We start from the raw sequence: 20,443 nt of genomic DNA on the forward strand, positions 1-20,443 counted from the left end.
AGGACCTCAAACTTGTGATTTTTCCTTCTCAGCCTCCGGAGGCACGGGGGGATGACAGGTGTGCGTCACCCCCCTGTCCTTCTTGTCTGTGTCTTTAGGAGACAGAGTAAGGAACAGACTCGGACCTGACTTTGCTGCAGAAAAGAGACTGAAGAACGAAGGCTCTTGCCCTGGGAGATGTTCATCCTCTGATATACTCATGATGCCCCGCTGTCCTCTCTGACTGGACCCTTCAGTGTCCCCAGCATCCAACTCATGCCAGTGGGCCCTGGGGCCTCACCCAGCACCCTGTGGTCCATGAGAACCAAGATGCCTGTCGGGGGTGGGACCTTGTGCTAGAGTTGACGCCACAGAACCCCAGGTGGAAGGCTCACCCCTGGCACTCCAGCCCTGTGGCTCCCCGCGGTCCACATGGGGGGCTCTTCCTCCTGCACTGAAAACACCTTTGGATGAAGACAAGTCTACACAGGGCCCTCCCAGAGGAGGCAATGGACAGTGCTGGGTGGTGGACGGGAACTTGAGGAGTAGCCGACTGAGGGCCCTGGAGGACGTGGGGTTGGATGGGTGTGGACGTTTCTGAAAGATCAATGACCTGTATTTGCCCTTGAAAGGTCGGCATCCAGCTGGTATTCTGTCCCCAGTCCCCATCAGGGTTGATGCTTAAAGCACCCTTTAGCTACCTCGGCTCAGTCCAAAGTGCTCGCTGTTAGAAACTCGCCGAAGTTCAGTTAGCAGCTCACGGTGCTGGAGTCTGCAGGCTGCCAGGCTGCTTCCCCCGCGGCAGCACTGAAGCCCACGCGGTTCTAACCGCAGGATGCGCAGTGGGCTGGGATCAGGGCTGCAGACTCCCCCAGGGTCCCTGTGACAGGAGGTGTGATTGCAGAGGTCTGCCTCACCTGAGAATGGCCTCCCCTTCAGCTCATCCTCAGAAGCGATTCCAGAGGCTTTTACGTCAGTTTGGCACATTCCAGGTCGGGAAAAGCAAATCAGTCACAAAAGCCCGGCTCTCCCTGCCAAGGTGTGGCTGCAACCCACACAGGGCTGAAAAGAAGGTTTCCTGCTCCTGGCAATGGTGGAACCAACCCAATGAATGCATTTAAAGAAAGTGCGTACAGAAAGGGTGCTTTCAGGATTAAAAAGTGAATCGGTCCTTAGGAAAACGTCCTCCAAACAATACAGATTATCAGAAGCACACAAGGAAATGTGAATTATTTTTCTGTATGGTGGAGGCAGGTTCACATTCACGGCGTCTTCTCCAGTGACCTTCTTTAATGTGATGTCCTAGAATGTTAGAGACTGAAAAATCACCAGCAGGTGTTGACTGTGTTAAAAGAGTTTAACTACTCAACATAAAGATCTTGGGTTCGAATTATGGCAGAAGATACAGTCCAGTTTACAAAGGGGAAGGCACCGATGGACGGTAGGTTTCTTAGAGAGAGCCCAGGATTTGAAGAACAAAACCACTGTGGCCTCTAACTTGCTAGTTGGATTCGAGTGAGTCCCCTCTATTGCCCTTCAGTCCGTTTCCCCACCTGTAATGGAGCCCCATTGTCCCTCCAGGATCTCCGAGGTTGGAAGAGCAGATGAAGTGACTGCCATTGAAATCCTTTAGAAAACTGTAAAGCTTTATAAAAACATGAGGAGTTTTTATGTCCTCCATTTACCTGCTCCTGTTTGTAGTTTCCCATAACCAAGAGTTTATACACGCAGCCCTAGAGCGTCAAGAATACCACGTGTCCTCTATTGCTGTGTGACAAATTACCCCCGGAAATTGTGTCTCGACACTGCACCCTCGTCTCGAGGCTCCGTGGGTCAGGAAGCTTGGGGAGGCTGGGCAGTGTCCTGGGCTTCTGGGTCTGTCCCAAGCTGAGACCAAAGGTGTCAGGAAGGGCTGGGGTCTTCCTTGAAGGCTCAAGACGGGAAGGATCTGTCTTCAGGCTCCGTGCTGCAGAGGGGACTCCGCACCTCGTGGCCTGTAAGACTCGCAGCCTGGGCTTCTCAAGGCTGTTGGCTACAGACCCTTCCCCTTTTCCAGTGGGCTCTGCAAACATTCAAGCCAGGAAGGCCGTGGACAGCCTTGAGCCACACGTGGGCTGGGCCTCGGTGACTTCATCTCATAAGCCATGGACACTCCCGGGGAAGCAGACCTCCTCCAGGGTCACTTGAGAGCACATCAGCCGTGTAGCCCACGCTGACAAGAGCAAGGTCACACATGGGGCATCTCCTGGCCTGTGACAAGCTGCTGCCACAAACACAAAGCCCTGGCTTTCCTGATGCTCACAGGCCGAGCATCTGACACCATTTGCCCTTGAGAGCAAACGGATCAGCGGGGACTCTGCCATCTTCACAGAGATGAAGACACAGAGGCTTAGAGAAGTCCAGCAGCTTCCCTGAGCTACAGGACAAACAAGTGACAGCTGATTTCCAGCACAGGTCCCACTTCTCAGTCACCTGCTGTCCTTACGTGGCTGTCCAGAGGGAGGGACTCCAAGGACCCGTATCTCAGGGTGGTTGACAGACACAGAGCTCGTCAGTGAGTGGCTGAATCAGCTTCTGCAGAGGAGCAGCAGATAGGGCAGCCAGGGTCTGGGGTGGCCCAGGGCGGCTGCTGGGGTGGCCCAGGGCACTGCGGGGCAGAGGACTGGCTTTGAAGCCACTTTGACAGAACAGCGGTTTTGCCTGAATTTTTATGCTAGCCTCAGGGGTGGTGGGGCCACCTGGCTCCTCTGGGGAGCCAGGGCCCCCTCCTGACTTCCTGCCCAGCAAGACTCTGAGAAACACCACTGTTTACAGATATGTTGTGGACAGTTTATCTGTTTATCCCCCCAATTTTGGGGTTGGAACTCAATCCCCCAGGGCCATTAATCAGGAGTGGGGCTTTGAGAGGTGATCAGGTTCAGATGGGGTCATGAGCCCCATGATGGGATTCATGTCCTTACAAGGAGAGAGGGAGAGAGAGGGAGAGAGAGAGAGAGAGAGAGAGAGAGAGAGAGAGAGAGAGAGACACTAGAGCTCCTCCTGCCCTGGGAGGACCCAAGGAGAAAATGGCCCTCTGCAAAGCAAGCAGCAGCCTTCAGCCGACAACAGGTCTGCAGAGACCTCAGGAGCCTTGACCTTGGGCCTCCAGCCTCCGGGACCGTGGGAAACGAGCATCTGTGGTTTCAACCCCTCGGCTTATGGCATGGCCATTTAGCAGCCCAGGCCGACTAAGACTGAGGTAGAATGTACTGAGCTTTTGCTGGGTATCAAGCACAGCTCCAAGGGTCGCACAGTGTTACATGACTTTCCAACCCCGCAGCGTTCCTATGGCATCCATGCTTTGTAGAGAAGCCTGAGGTCTGAAGAGTAACTTTTCTAAGACTGCAGGGACTGGGACTGGGTCACTTCAAATGCAAACGGTCTCAGAAAGCACAGGGCATATCGCTGGGAAAGAGCCATTCTGCAAGAAGTGGACTCCAAGGCTGAGCGGTGCTCTTGTCTTTACAACAGGGTCACATGGAAGCTCCTGGCCCAGGGCAGGGGCTGTCCTAGGCACTCACATCCCTCCCCTGTTGGCCTGGTCTCCTGTATCCTCTGGTTCTTGCTCATGAGTTTGAAACCTCTTGAGAGCTGAGCCTTCCCTTTCCTGACTGGAAGTCCTCCTGCTAGTCTAGCCTTAATGGACCACTAAGACTCTAAATTCTCGGATACCTACTTCAAAGGACTCACCTTCTGAAGGTGGAAGGAATATTTTCAAATCCCTACTTGTGGCAGAGACTCTTAGTTGTCCCCTTCTACTTTCCCTTCTGGTTTGGCACATGACAATCTAGGGCAAAAGGTGACACTTCCCAGCCTCCTTTGCAACTAGGCATGGCCCTGAGTGCATGTTCTGCACACGAGAAGTGACAGGGACAATTTTTGGGCCCTGCCTTTAAAAGGAACAGTAGTCTCCCTGCTCCCTGGTGCCCCTCCCTGGGCTGACTGATGGTACTGGAGCGCCATCTTGGATTGTGGAAGTGCAGCAATGTCTGGTGATGGAGCCGCAAGATGGACAGCCTGAGACCCCCCCACTCTGTGCAGACCCCCCACTCTGCCACAGACACACTGACAATCAAACAAGAGAATGCAACTTCTACCGGCGATTCAGTGCTGTGGGGCCTCCACCACAGAGCTGACCCTTCTGCCCTGACGGCTTTACATGCATGGGGACCATCATGGATTTCCAGATGGCGGCCTGCCTGTGCGAGAACCAGGGACCCCCCGCCAAAGCAGCCAGTGAAGAATTGAGATGACTTGCTTTTATCCATGACTTAAGCCTGGTGCTTTCCCAAGGTGGAAAACTAAAGTCGTGATGGATGAGGTGTCTCTGTCATTTAGCTGGCCTCGTCTACCCAGGGCTGGCGAGAAAGTGCTGCACTCCAGACGGACCGAGAGGGAACAGTGAGGACCGCTTAGGAAGAATTAACGTGACGGTGAAAACAGAAAGGAAGACGTTATTAAGTTACCCGGGAACGGTGTGGAGACGGCTTTGCAGAGCGGCCTGTCGCTCTGCCTTTGAGAAGAGACAGAGCATGAGGTCTGGAGGATCGATTTGAAGTTATTAAAATAACCTCGGCTGGGAGACCACCCCTCCCATGGCAGGGACTGTTGAAAGGAGCTGCCGGGCCCTCTGCTGAGCACAGCCACGGCATTTTGCCAACGCAGGGAGTCCAGGTGTGCTCTCAGCGTGCTTGGCACGAGGTGACATGGCAGTGTGGGAGGTGACAGGAGTGTGGCTGAGGTCCTCGGTGTTGGAGACCAGAGTTGGAGAAGGACAGTGGTACCAAGGGTGGATGCACACGGGGTCCTTATTTTGACCTGTCACTAGCATCTGCTTGCCTGCATCTCCTGGGAACCCCTCCCCCAATCTGTTCTTTATACATTTGCCATAAATGTCTTAAATATAAATGGGACAGTGCCACCATCATGCTTGACACCTTGCAAAGGCTTCTTGTCATTCTTTGGATGAAGACAGAAGCTTTTCCCCACCGTCTGGCTCCCCTGCTCTCCCCAAAACCCCAACTTCCCATCACTGGGCTGTGAGTTGGCACCATGTGGGTCAAGTTGTGGGGCAGCCTCCTCTGCCATCCCTGAGCCTAGGAGAGAAGAAGCCTGGGCTTCTGATGGCATTGAAACTCAGTACCGAGCCACCTTGGGTCCTCCATGGCAGAAGAGATTCTCCTTGGTTACACCACTTTAGACAAGGCTTCTTTTGCCAGTGGTTGACCCACATCCTAAATAACAGACTCCTTTATGGCGGGATTTTTAAATCCACCCTAAGTGCTCTTCCTCATGTTCTTAGCAGAGCAGGAGCTGAGTATTTCTTGCTACCCTAATTTGATCATTTTCCGTCTTTTCTAAAGGTCAGTGAATTCCATGAGGTTGGGGTACATGCTTGCCGTTATAAGCTTTGCTATTCCCAGTGCTTGGCAGGCACTCCATGTGCATTTGGTTAATGAACACACACACACAGATTCAGGCCTCCCTCTGAGACCTTCCAGCCTGGCTTATGTCATGGGAGGTGTCTCACCACAAGGGTAGAACAGTGCTCAGAGGGCAGTGCAGGGACTGGAATTCCTGAGCCTGTGGGGGGAGAGTCTGCCCCCCCTTAGGACCTCTGTGTCCTGGGTGGCGCCCCACACGAGAGGTGAAGATGCAGTGAGTGTCTATTTCCCTGTGTCCTGCAGCTCTCCAGCGTGGAGGGGCAGTGAGTTTCTTGCCAAATGGAAGGACATCTTAGAAAAATGTCCCTTTTGCCTTTAAAGCCTCGTCCGACAGGCAGGAAGATGGCTTGGTACTTCTCCTTACAGAGTGGTGCATATCTCCCTCCTTCCTTCATTACAGCTACTGAGGGGGTGGCACTGTGGGAGCTGGGTACACAGCAGGGGGCACAAGAGTGGAGAGGTTTCCATTCCCTACCCCTTCCACAACCCCCCATCATAGGCTCCAGGACGCCCATCCCCACACTTAGGCTCTCTGGGGCTCTCCCTCATCTGTGCAAGAGGACAGCGTACTCTAACTCCATGTGTCAGGACAGCAAATGTTCCTCACTCTGGCAACACAAGGACCTTCCTGTCCTGCATCTTCATCTGCAGACTGGAGACAAGACACCTCGCGGCAACTGTTGTTGCCAAGATGAATCCCGTGTTCATTCAGCTAGCAAGAGTTTCCAGCCCCTTCCCCAAGCCAGAAACTGATCAGAGCACTAGAAACCCAGAGGCAGAGAAGATGGGCACATCCCCCATGTAGGGCACATCCCCACATGAGGCCCACATTTGGGGTGATAAAGATGGTAAACAAATAAACAAGGTAATTTCATCACTTTGCTGAGTTCTTGAAGGAAAACGAAGCAGGTGACTGTGTGGGTGGTGACATGGGTTCTTTCTGAGATATGACAAGTGGGCCAAGGCTTAAACTTAGAATGATCCAGTCAGGCAGAGCCTGGCCTGAGGAAACAGCAGAAGCAAAGGCCCTGGGGCAGGGGCACACCTGACTCTGGAGGGACAGGCCCCACAGAAAGCCCGTGTGCAGAGGAGGGACTGGTGAAGTGTGAGGGCAAGTCAGGGAAGTGGGCAGGGCCATGGCCAAGAGCTGGGTGGGATGGGGAGCCACACCAGGACAGGGCCAACAGGACACTCCACAATCTGATTTGTGGTGGAGGGAAAACACTGTGGCCATCTTGAGGAGAAACGATGGAGGTGGGGGATGGACGGGAGCAGACAGAGGTGCGGTGAGGGTCTACAGAAGAACCGACTCAGAGTCTGCACATGGGGGCACACTCACAAAGAGCTGCAGATTCCAGACAGGTTCTCCAGGAACTCAGCGGGTCCCAGGGTCCCAGGCACCCTGCCAGCACTCCCCAGGACTTCCTAAAAATCCTAGAAAACCATGGCTTTAACTCTCATGGTGAGTTAGAATATCAGGCTACTTGGTGACCAAGCCATTAGAGGGCAAATAAAAATGAGCCCCGCAGGATCAAGTGGTTGGTAGTAACATGCAGCAAGCATGGCTTTGTGCATGCCATAGACCTTTCAGAGGAGCACACAGTGTCTGTGATGTGCCCTCTGCCCCAGCTGGTCACGATGGTCCGAAGAGGAGGCATTTGGACAACATTAGTGAAAGTAGCCCTTCTAGGCAAAAACCTAAATGCCAGTCAACGGGGGTTGTATGATATGTGTGCATAGATAGATAGATAGATAATCCAAAAATTAAGAAAAGCACCTTACATCCTGATATTGAAGAACTGTGAGATATATTATTGGGTGAAGCAGAAAGGAAGCAATGCTGTTTACAGGCAGGTGGGGAGAGAGTGTGTGTGTGTTTGCACAGACACCGAGCATGTTTGGAAAGGTCCGTAATAGACTGCAAACACTGGGTCTCTGGGGAGGAGCAGGGTGGCTGTGGGTCAGAGATAAACATTTGCACATAGATCTGTGTCCATGTTGAAGTTGGAGCCTTATGAAGGGATTATCTATCCCCTGCATAAATCAAGATTAGAAAATAATAAAAGGGAAGGTTGAAAACCTTCCTTAGTTAAGTGACAAATTGCAGCAGGTCTCTGTGGGACCTCCAGTGTGGGCTTATGAACAGTCAAAGCAACAGGTATCCACCCAGAAGGGCGCACCAGTTCCTGACTTTTCTCTGGCTGAGCACTCCTCTCTCTGGACCTTCAGGCTGTTCTGAGGATGGGAGCCAAGGCCAGAGCCACCCAGAGACTGGAACTGCAGCAGGAGCAAGAGCTCCGAGCCCAGGAACAGCAGGATAGGAAGCGGCTAGTGGGCATAACAGAGCCTCCTGTGGGGTGCGGGGATGGGTCACAGTCAGCAGGGCAGGGGTCTCACTGGTTGACAGATGCCACCGGTGACAAAAGGTACCATGGTCACATGATAATGCAAGGAATTCTGGAACCCTGTAAGAAACGTCAAGAAGGCCCTAAGAAGTTGGTGCTCCATGAAAAACACTGCTGAGCCACTGTGGTCACTTTACAAACACTGACTCAATCCCGATAGGCGTTCCCCAACAAGGACTCTATTATCATGTAGCATTACATTATTTAGTTCATGTAAGTCTCAAAGAGACAGGATGATTTGAAACAGACAAAAGAACAACAGCAAAAAAACAAACCAGACCTCACAGTGCCCGAGTCACAGAGCTGAGACTTGAACCCAGGTGCCAACTGGCTCAAATGGCCACACTGCTATTTGGGCACCATATTGCTTTATGGAATGCCTGAGAACAGAGCAAAAACGCTTCTTAAGTTTTAAGAGAGGAAGTGGCTTCTTTCTCCTGCTGTTTCCCAGTTCATCACGAAGATTAGTATGATAAGGGCCCACCGTCTCAATAAGCCCCTGGAGTTGAAAGGATTTACACAAAGTGAGCAAAGTCAGGATCTTGTGGTGGCTGAGTGGTGGCCGGGAGAATTCAGAACAGGTCCCCTGAAGCACAGAGGGTCTTTGAGGGTATTAGAAAGTTCTCCCCAAAGCCTTTAACTGGTACCCAGCTTGCTTTCTGGGCACCAACAATGGAGGCACCATTTCCGGGAGGGTCTCAGCTGGAAGCCAGTTAGCAAGCCAGGGTCTTCAAGGCAAGGTCACTGGTCCCAAAATGCATTTGTTCCTGTGAGAGACCAGAACATGGGTGCCATAGCCTTCTCTTAAAGTTAATTATGGGTCTGGGAAGAGCCAGAGAGGCTGCTTCCCTGGGCGAAGCAAAGTGATTGCAGGGCAGATGCTGAGAGATGTTCACTTTGTACATATTCAGTCTTGACCGGGGACTGCATGCCAGACTGTCAAGGGCATGAAGAAAACAGAAACTCTCATTCTGCCTGTGTAAAACCTTAAATGAGGCTTGGGTCTACAGAGCACAGGAGAAAACTTCCAGAGATGATGCTGGGAACTGGGAAGGGTGCGAAGCGGAGGACACAAGACCCTCCACATCTCTTCCTTGTTGTGGGAGCACTGAGGATCAGGAGAACAGGGCTACAAGATCAATTCTGGCCCTCTGTGGCCCTGTGAGTTTGGCAAGTTGTTTAACCTCTGTGTTACCAGTGTTCCACAGATCCCCTCCAAACTTAGCAGTGTAAAACAGAAACAATCACTTTATTGACTCTCTTGGTTTCTGTGAGTCAAGAGTTCTGAAAAGGCTTGGCTGGGTTGCTTTGTCTTGGGTGTCCCTTGCAGTCACTGTCTGATCGTGACTCTGGATGGAACAGAGGCTGGAGCAGAGGGGATGGCTGGACATCGTCCTCTCTTTGTAAGGCGAGAGGTCCTCCTTGGGGACTTTCCATAGTTGGGCTTCCTCACATCATGGCAGCCTCAGGGGAACAGGTCTGCCTAGATGTTGGCTCAGAGTTCTTTTATGACACAGCTTTGGGCATTGCACGGTGTCATTTCTGCCAGACACTATTTTCAGCCAGTCACCAAGGCCTATTGGGGTTCAATGGGAGGAGGCAGAGATGCTATACCTTAGAGATTCCAGAGGGGCATGTGGGCAGAGCCATTGAGAGTATGTCCATTGGAACTATTTTTAGAAAAATGCAACCAGGGCAGGCAGTGGCCCCATGAAAAGGGATTTTGCAGATATTCACCTCACAGCACCGAGGAAGCCTGATGCTTATGTGCAAAGCATCCGGCTGTAAGCCCACCTGAGTGGGCATCTCTTACCTCCCTGGCATCTCTTCCTTCTCTGTAGAGCATCCTGATTTCCTTGGGGAAGTCACTTCCCTTCACCGTAGGCTGTCTTGACGGGATGTGGACCAAGTGGCTCGCCCAGCACCAAGCAATGGAGACCACCCTGGGACCTTTTCCGACATCAGACACAGGGCTGAGATGCCTGCCTGGCTGTGGGTCTCAGGAGAAGCTTTTCTCAGGCTCTTTCACGGGAGCCCTCTACTGTCCCTCCTGTGCCCTCAGGTGCCTCCAGCAAGTTCCGCTGGAGAGGTCAGCTTCTAGAAGTGACAGGGAACACCAACAGCCTCACCATCTTGGCTTTGACCTTTGCAACAGAGCCCAGGAACCCAAAGCCTGGCACGTGCTCAAAGTGGGAGGGAGAGAAAAATCTCACAGAGAACCACATGGTTCAGGTATCCACAACTGACCTGCTTTAGATGCTTAGATGAGCCTGCTATGAATTTGGGGGTTTAAGAATGCAAAATGTGATCATATGCTACTGATGGGGAGATTTTAATTTGTGGTTATTTGCTACCTTCAAATATGTCTTATGGAGAGGACTAGGTCTGGATGATTTCTTTCAGGGGAAAGCAGATTATTTTAGCTTGTCATTCCCCTAAGCTCTGCTGGAACAGCTTATACCAAGCAGCTATGAGCCTGCTCATGTTCCAGAATTCTTCAAAACAGACAGTGGAGTCGAGTTGTGCGGTGTGCAGCTGGGACTGCTTAAATGAATACTAATGGGCATTTTATTTACCATTTTCAATGATTTTCACTTTCTGCAAAGCCCTTCTCATTTTATTACCTGCCTGATTTAGACTTCTCCTGGGCAGCAGAATCCCCGAAGCTTGATGCTCTTGAATTAAGAGGACTGAGGGTTGCTGCCGCCGCCTTTATTCCAGGAGGGAGAATGGGGTGGGCATTGTCTGGCACCCTATGGGAGCCCATGGACCCCAGCAGGCCTCCCACCAGGACCCCTAGAGAGTGCCAGCTGGTTCACAGCCACCCCAAGGGGGACAGGCGGGATCCTGGGTAGGGCTGGCTCTCCATTAAAGCTGCGGGAAGACAGGGCAGGGGCCAGAGCTCAGAAGCGTGCCCACAACATCTGCTGGAAACAAAGGTGCTTGTGATTTGTTCTGTTGAGGAGGAATCTCTGGTGAAATGAGGGCGCTGGTCTTTGGTGGCTGGTCCTATTTATAAATCCCTCCCAAAGCTGCAGAGTCCAGCTTCAGGGCGGCTCTTGCTGCAGATACCATGCGAGGAAGACACAATCAACCTCCTCAAGAAAACGGGCTTTATTTTGGCTGAAACTGCCCACTTTGCCCAGGATTTACTTGCTGATGAGACATTTCCAGAGCAATTATCTTTTAGTTTGATCTGCACAGTGATTTTAAAAATCTGAACACGTGTTTACAAATCGGGAGGTTTTTCAGCTGCTCTAGAAAAATCCAGAGAACTGGCAACACAGGGCCTGTGCTCCCACAAGAGAAGGTTCTGGAAGCTGTTGGTCACCCTTTGAACACCCTGGGAACTGTTTTCCAAAGGGGGATGAGTGGCCTGTGAAAGATTGAGTCACACAGTCAAAAGTTGGTCCCTTTCAGACTCTCCCATAAGCTTTAAGGTGAATTAAGAAGGAAGTCTCCTAGCTGTTCTAAAGCCAGTCCTGGGCCTGTGGGCCCAAGGCTGTATGGGGGTGCAGGGGACCTGCTGTTGACAGGAAAGCTATTTTAAAAAATAAAGCATTTTTAATCATTTGCATATATACCAGTTGGGCACTTCCCCTGGGAGCCTTCATCCTTTCCTTTTCTGGACGCTGAGTGATGCCGAGTTCACCCGGCTGTCAGGAAGATGAACTGAAGTGACCGCCACAAAGCGTTTTGCAGAACCCCAGACTCTAGCAAATACACGGAGTCCTATTCTGCAGGCGGTCGAGTTCCACGAAATAGGTAGCATATCACGGTTCTTTAAGTTTCTACTTTTAAGAGGGCAAGCTCGCTTCAGGAAGAGATTTTAACAGTGACCTTTTAATAATAAAGCCTAAAGGAAAGCTTTTAAAATGCAAGAAGCCGGCTGCTTTAAGTCAAGGTGTTCGGTACTGAGAGCCCAGCGCAGCAGGCTCCCAGGGACCCACACCAGCCCCCCACTCAGCCCTAGCCTCAGGCAACAAGAGGTTGCCTGTTAACTTCAGAAGATGCTGGCAGTTTAAAGAAACACCTCGTTTGGGGTGTTTGCCCTGAAGGAATGAACCTGCAGGAAGGCCTGGGGAATGCTGGGGGCAGACGCTTACTAGAGCACTGAATCAAGAGGAGCAGTCAGACTTCCTCTGCCACAGCCTCACGGGCCTCAGGAAAGTCTCCCCTAATCAATCCCCAGCTGCCCAGTCTGGCCCTGACACTTAGGTTTGAACAAAGACTTAGAAAGGGCGAGGGAGATGAAAGGGCACAGGGAAGATGCTCCCTCAGGAACAGGCACAGAAAGGACGAAAAATGTGTTCCCACGTTCACACAGGCCGCCTGCTGGCCACCACTCGCTCTCCCTGTGGCAGGAGGCGTTACACATGAACCGGTCACTCCAGCCGAGGGGAAGTCTGGACAGTCCCTGGCTCCGCTGGCCGCGCCCCTGCAAATCCTGAGAATGCTCAGAGGCTGCCGATTGATTTTGCCTGAGGGCCGAGGTGCTCCACTACTGAAGCGTCCGAGGCAGGGGACTGGAAAGTACAGGCGACACAATTCAGGGTATGTTAGGACCAAGTGTCAGCTGGCCTCCTGGATTTGAGGCTCAGGGTCAGGTGGCTTGGGGACCAGAAGCCCACAGGCCTTTGGGAGGGTCCAGGCAATCGAGATTGTTAGTTTCCTAATAAGCTGGCTCTCTTCGTCACCCACCTGAGGCCACTTGAACAGGGAGGAAGCAGAGGCCCTATGTGTCTCTGAGCCTCTCAGGTTGGGTCCAACAGAAGCCGACTCCAAGATGAGGGTGTTTGATTGTGGAAGGCCTCCCCACCCTCAGGAGAAGCTGGTAAGGAAGGAGAGAGGGAAATAACTCGCACTGAACAGCTCAGATTCTGAAGTCCTCCACTGTAGCCAGGTCCTGAGGGGGTTCTGCGTGCCCATGATGATTGGGAGCTGCCTACAGCGGGGGACCCAGCTGGGCTTTTGAACTCCACACCCAGTCCCCACTGGCAGAGCAGCCCCAGGAAGACCAAGAACACTTGACTCCTTCTGCAACCTGCAAGAGTGGGCCAAAGGGCCCCAATGGCCCCAAAGCACACACAACATTGGAAGGTGGCATCAGGAAACAGCACTCCTTGGGTTAGCTGAGTTCATTCCATCCTCACAGGCTCTCCCAGGGCTACACTGGTCACCACGTGGTGCCCAGTCACACTGGGACAGGCTTCAAGTTTCTCCTTGAATTCCCTTGGCCTGAGCTTGTTAGCATGGTGACCACAGGCTCTGGGCACTTGACAGACAGTGAGCAAACAAGAAAAAGGGGAACCACAGGTTTCCTCGGAGCAAGGGGACTCTTCTGAGCCCAGCAGCCTGTACAGTTGCTGAGGTATGACAAACGTCTTTCACGGAGCAGCAAGTCCCCACTCCCACTGCCTGTGGAGGGCACATCCCCACCCTGCTGACTTTGGCCTGTGGCAGTTACTGGATGTGCTGTGGTTAGGAGGTAGCCAGCTGCCCTGGGAATAGTGTCACCAGAGTAGGTGCAGCCCTGCCAGCCTGTGTGACCCTCAGCAGCAACTGGGCTCCATCCACGGCTCCTGGAGCAGGAGGGGTGCTTGCAGCTGTAAAAGGTTTAGATTCTAAGATGCCAGGTAGTATTTTTTTTTTTTAATGTAGCATTATGGTGGCCCTAGCTGACAGATCTGCCATCTCCTACTAAAACATTTTCACAAACCAAAGAAAACGCACAGACAATAGGGGGGTACCAGCACAGAGACTAACTGGAAACATTGTGTCTAAAATGATGTCACTCAGATTCTGGTTTTGCTGTGGTCATGAACCCACAGACCCATGAAGCTCGGTGCAGGGACATCCAGTTGACAAATGCTCAGGCATCGGAAGGAAGCTGTAGGAGGGAACTGCTATAGGAAGAATTCCCACATACCTCCAGTGCAGCCCTGTACCCATTCACTGCTCTTGTTGGAAACTTGTGGACTAGAGCCACTCCCTGAGCCCTGAAGCACCAAGAGCAAATGCCTTTAGCCACTGGCTGTCCTCTGGTTCAGAGCCCAGCTTCCAAATCTTCTCCTAGCATCTGATGTGTGAAGGATCTGGGCCAAGGGCCCTGAGGGGACATGGCTGTGGGTCGAGGCCAGGGCATGATTTGAAGCTGTGCTCATGTATCCCCATGCTATTTTTGGTTAGGTGTATAGTGTAGGTTTGGAAATGGGTGTCAGGGCCTCGGCAAGTCTACAGAGCCACCTTTCTGGCCACCCTGCCTGGGGGCTGATGATCCCAAACCGCCCAGCCTGGCTACACTCCCTGGGCTTACCAGCACTGCTCTCCAAGGTTGTTCCCATGACCCCGGGACCCTGTTGTATGCACATGGGGATGTGACTGTGATCTGAAAATGCCCCCGTGGCTTTGTGGCTTCAGTGGGCAACCCACCTAACTGCAAAACTCATGAGGGGCATCCCAAGGGCCAGAGGCAGGAAGAAAGCTCTCCACCACCCAAGTCCTGGCTGTCCCACCAACAGGATCTCAAAATGAGAACTTCGTGCCAACAGGATCTCAGGTAGCTGACAGAGCCAACCTCATCCTTGAAGCCAGAGTTCATCCCACATTCCCTGACTGCAGCTCTGCTCCTGCTGGGCCAGCCAGGCAGGAGCCCAGTGCCCGAGGCAGCTTGGCACATGTGCAGGATCTGCCATCCTCCTCTGCTACGCAGAAGTGCCCTGGATCGGAGTGCCATCCACTGCCTGGGAACCAGAAGGGGCAGCAGGTGACCTGAGCCTGGAGCCCAGGGTGGCCCCACCCAGCACTACAGAGACTCAGGACCCAGCAGATGCTGCAGGTGCCACATTCTAAGAAGACCTCCCAGGCATGTTAGTTCACATCTGATCCTGGAACCTGTGACCATGCAACCTTCCCAGGAAGAGGGACCTTAGACTGAGGGTTTCAGAAGTGGGGGAAGGTCCTGGACCATCCAGCCTGATGTCATCACAGGACACCAGCAAGTGAAAGTAGGAGGCAGGAGAACCTGGGGTGGAGCAGAGGGCCAGAGACGCGGCCTGAGAGGCACCGTGAGCGGTTGAGGTTGGCCGAGGGTGAGAAAGCAGCCACCATCAAAATTAAGTAGCTTAGAAGACAAGAGACACATCGTCCCACTGGTCCCCCAGGAAATGCAGCCCCTCTGACACCTTGATGGTCTCCCAGAGACACCCGATTTGACTTCAGACCTCCAGCACCGCGGGAGGGTCTATTTAAGACACTGCGTTTGTGGGGATTGGTTTCAGCACCAGGACATGAGGACAGAGACACAGGCCATTTCAAAGGCAGGGACCAGCAAGCGAAGCCACATGTCGTGTGCTGAAGCTTCTTCCTCCTGCTGACCTGCTTGGGGAGTGATATCTTCCACAGACCTGGGGACAGAGGGGGTGTCCCAGTCCTGTGACATAGGGCTCCTGGCTGTGTACTTGTAAGTTAGAAAAAAACAACAGCACCATTTTCAGGACATGATTCCTATAAATGAAGGCGAATTTTTAAAACCAAAGTCATTTAAAGTTGATTTTGAAGAACCTCTTTACGGGAGAGGTGGTCGGAGCAGACGTGATGTGGTGAGATTTCAGGCCAGTTACCCGCTGCTGCTGAGGCTCCCCTGGTGGTGCCCGTCCTCCAAGCTGGTCCTGTGGCCTCAGGAAATCTCCCTTGCATACATTCCTCTTGTCTTCATTAAGAAGGGAGCAATGGTTTTGGTGCCTCTAAGGATGGCCACCGACATCAGGAAGCAGCCTGACCTCAGTCAATAATGTCAGTTAAAGAAAAAGGGGTCACATCAGTTTGAACTGAGGACACCAGTTCTTCCTCGATGACACTCCTGTGAAGGCAAGGTTGCCTTCTAGGCTGGCACTTACTCAAAAGTAACAGAAGAAACACAGACCCTGGAAGACACTAACATTCTGAACACAGATGATGTGAGCTCGTGAATTTCAATTACTGAAGGGAAACTGAGTCAGCTTTTGTGCACATTTTATGGAGCTATATTACAATTTGAAAGTTTTCAGTGGAAACATCAGGGATGCTAAACTTTTTTTTTAAGATTTTTTTTAAATAATAAAGGAATGCTATGTTATCCAAGTTTGCAAATTATTATTCTCTCACCACTAAGCCATCTCAACGAAAGTAACATACAGAATGCATCAGTTTTAATCCATTTAGAAAACACAAAATATAAATTTGACATTTTATTTAAATGTGATATGTGAATCCAGACTGAATGCCAGCAGCCTCTTTAAACGGGAGGTAATCACTAACCCTACAGAGATTTGATATTAGTAAAAGGCAACCTCTTTAGGTAGATCCGAGGCAATCAGGAAAAAAAAAAATCCCCCTATTACTGCCATAGAATGAAACACAATACTCATGATGAAAAGAAGAAAGGCCTCCGTCGTCCCAGATTTCTCCAACAGAAATGGACAACTTATGCTTCACTGCTCCGCATGATCTATGAGCATAACCTGGAACACAACCTAAATGCTAAGCAGCACATCTTCCCTATTCACAGTATGTTAAATATATGTGAGGGGATATTAGGGAGCCATTAACATTGCTTTTAAGAAATAAAGTCAAGAGAAACATTTTCTAAAAGAAGTGCAAGTAAAAGCATCTTATATAAAAATAAAATCTGTATATAGGGCTGGAGCTGTGGCTCAGTGGTAGAGCGCTCACCTAGCATGTGTGAGGCCCTGGACTGGATCCCAGCACCACATAAAACTAAATAAACAAAATAAAGTATTATATCCATCTACAACTAAAATATTTTTAAAAAATCTGTGTGTGTGTATATATATATATATATGTGTGTGTGTGTGTGTGTGTGTGTGTGTGCATGTATGTATATATATATATGTGTGTGTGTGTGTGTGTGTATGTATGTATATATATATATATATATATATACACACACACACATATATATATATACACAAACACACATATTCTAAATTTGTAAAATAAATAAATCCACCATGTTTGTTCTCTTGTGGAGATTATATTGATTAAACCCCAGGCAGTAGGGCATTGGTACCTCCCCATATCATGAGAAGAGCATGTTAAAATGTTAAACTTTTATAATTAGAAAACGACCTGACCCTTTGTTCAGGAACCACAGCGTTGGGACAGGCCCTCTGGTCTCTGGGGCCACCCAGCCCAGGCCACGAGAGCCTGGGGAGGTGGGATGGCTCAGGCACCCCAATGCAGGACGGCCAGGGCTGCCCACCGCTGCCCAGGGTCATAGCTCCGCCCATGGGTGGAGGCCAGGCCTGAGCCTCCCCGAGGCTGGGCTGGGACAGTTCAGGGCGCTTACCTGTTGCGGGGGCCCAGGCGCTGGCAGGCCACGGTGGCGGTGGCATGCTTCCCGCCGTTCCCCACCTCCTGCTTCACGTCCCACTGCCGGGGCTCGCTGGTCCACGCGCTCAGGATGTTCACACCCTTCTTCACCTTGGCCCTGCGGATGGAGATGGTGAGAACCGCAGCGTTAGACTGGCCTTCCCAAAGGTGCCCGGCTCCCCGAAGCTGCTGCGTGGCTCCTTTTCTGCTTGCCCATATTTTCACAGTCGGTGTGCAAGATGGTGGCTGTGGGGGCAGGCGGGGGGATGGAGGGGGAAGTGAGGAGTCCTGTCACTGCATACCAGGAAGCCAGGTATCTCCTGTCCTGGGCCAGGTGGGAGAGGGGGAGGAGAGGGGGAGACCTGCTGCAGTCCAGGGAGCCAGGTACCTCCTGTCCTGGGCCAGGTGGAGGAGGGGGAGGGGAGGGGGAGTCCTGCTGCAGACCAGGGAGCCAGGTACCTCCTGTCCTGGGCCAGGTGGAGGAGGGGGAGGGGAGGGGGAGACCTGCTGCAGACCAGGGAGCCAGGTACCTCCTGTCCTGGGCCAGGTGGAGGAGGGGGAGGGGAGGGGGAGACCTGCTGCAGACCAGGGAGCCAGGTATCTCCTGTCCTGGGCCAGGTGGGAGAGGGGGAGGGGAGGGGGAGACCTGCTGCAGACCAGGGAGCCAGGTACCTTCTGGGCCAGGGGGAGGGGAACCCAGATGTTCCTTAGACCAGCACTAGAATGGCAGCTAGTTTGGGCACACTGCCAGGGTTAGCTGTCCTCAATCCAAGTGCAAGTCCTGCTGGGCATGTTTGTACATGTCTGGAGACATTCTGGGTCATCGCAGCTGGGGTGGGTGTGATGTCATCTAGTGGATAGAGGCCAAGCAGCCTGCAAGGCCTCCTAGAGCCACACAACACAGAAGAAGCCAAAGGTCAGCGGTGCTGGGTTGTGTCACATTTACGATGTCTCTGTGCCTCCCTCTCCTCCTCTGTAAAGAGAGGGGGTGGGCATAACACCCCCAATGTAACACTGGTGTTTGAATGTGTCAACACACAGGCGCACAGGGGGTAGCATCAGCCACACAGAACACTCCTGAGGACAGCCTGCGTGTCCCTGCCTCTTCAGGTGTCTCCTGCTCAGTCTGGCAGCTGAGTCCTACTCTGCTAAAGCCAACCAGGACCCTGAGAGCGGGCAGACAGCTCCTCCCACTGCTGTCATTTCCTCACCCCCAGCCAGCTCTCAGGACCTCTGCTGAGAAAAGCGCGGGATTGAGCGCGAACATCGGGGGACTCTCGCCCCTGATCCCACTTAGAGGAGGGCAAAGGACTGTCTCAAAGGCACGAGCCCCCTGTAGGGAGAGGAGATGCCACCTGGCAACAGGTCTGGAACCTGGGAAAACCAAGTTCTGCAGGAGAAGATAGATACATGAGCAGCACTTCAGCAGCCGCAAGGGAGAAGAGCTGGGGACAAGAGCGGTGCAAACCACAGGACTCCAGGCCCAGGGCACCAGCTGGCTCTGAGAGCAGTTCATAAATAAAGAGGGTTAGAGCCGGGGTCTGCTTAGGAGGCAGCCCTACTAGCACGCCTCCCTGTCCCTGCAGGGGGCCTCTGCCTGAACTCCACACTGGGCCCACGTACCAGGACGAGTAGAGAACTGGGGCCCCTCACTGCAAAGGCGTGACCTGTGCACACTAAACACTGTTCCCAGTTCTTTCCAAGCTGGATCTTCACCTTCCAGGAAAAATATAGGATTCTAGAGAATTCCACTGTCCTAAAGCAAAGTCCTACAGCACTGTGGCTGGGGCCACTTGAAACAGGTTCCCTCTCATGAGACTGCCACCCACGTGTCCCAACCATAGGCCCGAGTTTCTGTTAATAAAAGACCACAGGGAAGGGAAGAGGCACAGAGGGTTGGAGGGACAGCCCAGAGGGAGCCTCCAAGGAGGTGAGGACAGGAGGTGGGAGACAGGGACACAGGAAACCAAGAGAGCAGCTTCCCAGTTCCACATGTGAATCACAGAGAGGAGAGAGAGCGTTCTGGGGGAGCATTTCAAGAACATTCCCCCAACTTGGAGGCCAGCTGTTTTCAGAGAGGAAGAGCCCACCGGGCATCGTCACATGAAGTGAGGACCGCAGCACAGCAGGCTGGGCACTCAGAACACATCAGAGCTCTGGGCACACAGGGGCAAAGGCCACAGTCTCCAGAGAGAACAGCCTCAGGGGACCTAGAAATGGGAGGGGTTTTCCAACCTGGATTCCTGCCTGCAGCCAATTCATGTGTTCAATGCTTCTACACACATGAGTTCTCAGAAACTTTATTTCCTTCACCCAGGCTGGGAAAGGTCTGGGAAGTGCTCCACCCACCCAGAGGGTCATCCCAGAGGTCACAGGATGACCCAGAGTAACAGCAGAGGCGGAGGCTCCGGCGATGGCAGCAAGGCCCCTGGGTAACTCAGAATACGCCAGCAGAGACCTTTCCTGGAAGCTGCAGTTTCCTAATAAATGCACCGTGAATGGCTGCTTTACAAAGGATTTAGACAACTATTGGAGATCCTGGCAATGAAGAAAAGGTAAATACACTGAGAATCAAGGAAAAGAATAGAACAAATCAGCTTTGGATTGTGACTGTAAAATATTATGCAAAAAAGGAAAAGCCATCATGATTTAATACTCCATTTTGCCACGATTCACACACACACTTACAGTATTTTCAACACTCAGTACTAATCGGAACAAAACGGGATGATTACCCTGGAGGGAAAGAGCTAGAAGGGAGGGCACTGGTGTAGGGAAGAAGGGTGAAATCTGGCTTGACCCTCCACAGTGGGAAATCTGTAGATCTTGCCCAAAGCTCAAACAGGAGGAATTGAGAAATATCCACACCCACATGACACTTAGTGACACAGATGTAAATTCCAGACAAAGAGGGCATTTTTCAGGGCAGAGAAATGGAGCAGCTGTGACATTTTCGGTTCTGAAATAGTTAAATCACTTGAGATTAACAAGAGTTGCAATAAATAAAACTACAGAGTTCCTTGTGCACTTGACCCAGTTTGCCCCCATGTGGACACCACAAACAGTCATGGTTCACGGTCAAGGTCAGGAGATGTGTTGGTACAGTACCACCTATGGGGGAAGGACCCCAGGCTCCGGCACTCACAGACCTTCTTCCTTTGTGAACTCCAGGTGCGTGGAGTCAGGGATCCGCAGCACAAGCAA

The 20,443-nt window shown here is 52.1% G+C and overlaps 1 protein-coding gene across 1 annotated transcript in view; it reads right to left on the bottom strand.

Moving 5' to 3' along the window:
- The window catches only part of Tmem132c (transmembrane protein 132C), a 180,584-nt gene that overhangs the window by 70,983 nt on the left and 89,158 nt on the right, over nt 1–20,443 (bottom strand). The window contains exon 3 of the mRNA XM_077110130.1: nt 17,217–17,357. Coding sequence (XP_076966245.1) covers nt 17,217–17,357 — 141 coding nt within the window. The remainder of the gene's footprint in view (nt 1–17,216; nt 17,358–20,443) is intronic.

This window comes from Callospermophilus lateralis, chromosome 1, assembly GCF_048772815.1.
Source record: "Callospermophilus lateralis isolate mCalLat2 chromosome 1, mCalLat2.hap1, whole genome shotgun sequence".
Classification (NCBI taxonomy): Eukaryota; Metazoa; Chordata; class Mammalia; order Rodentia; family Sciuridae; genus Callospermophilus; species Callospermophilus lateralis.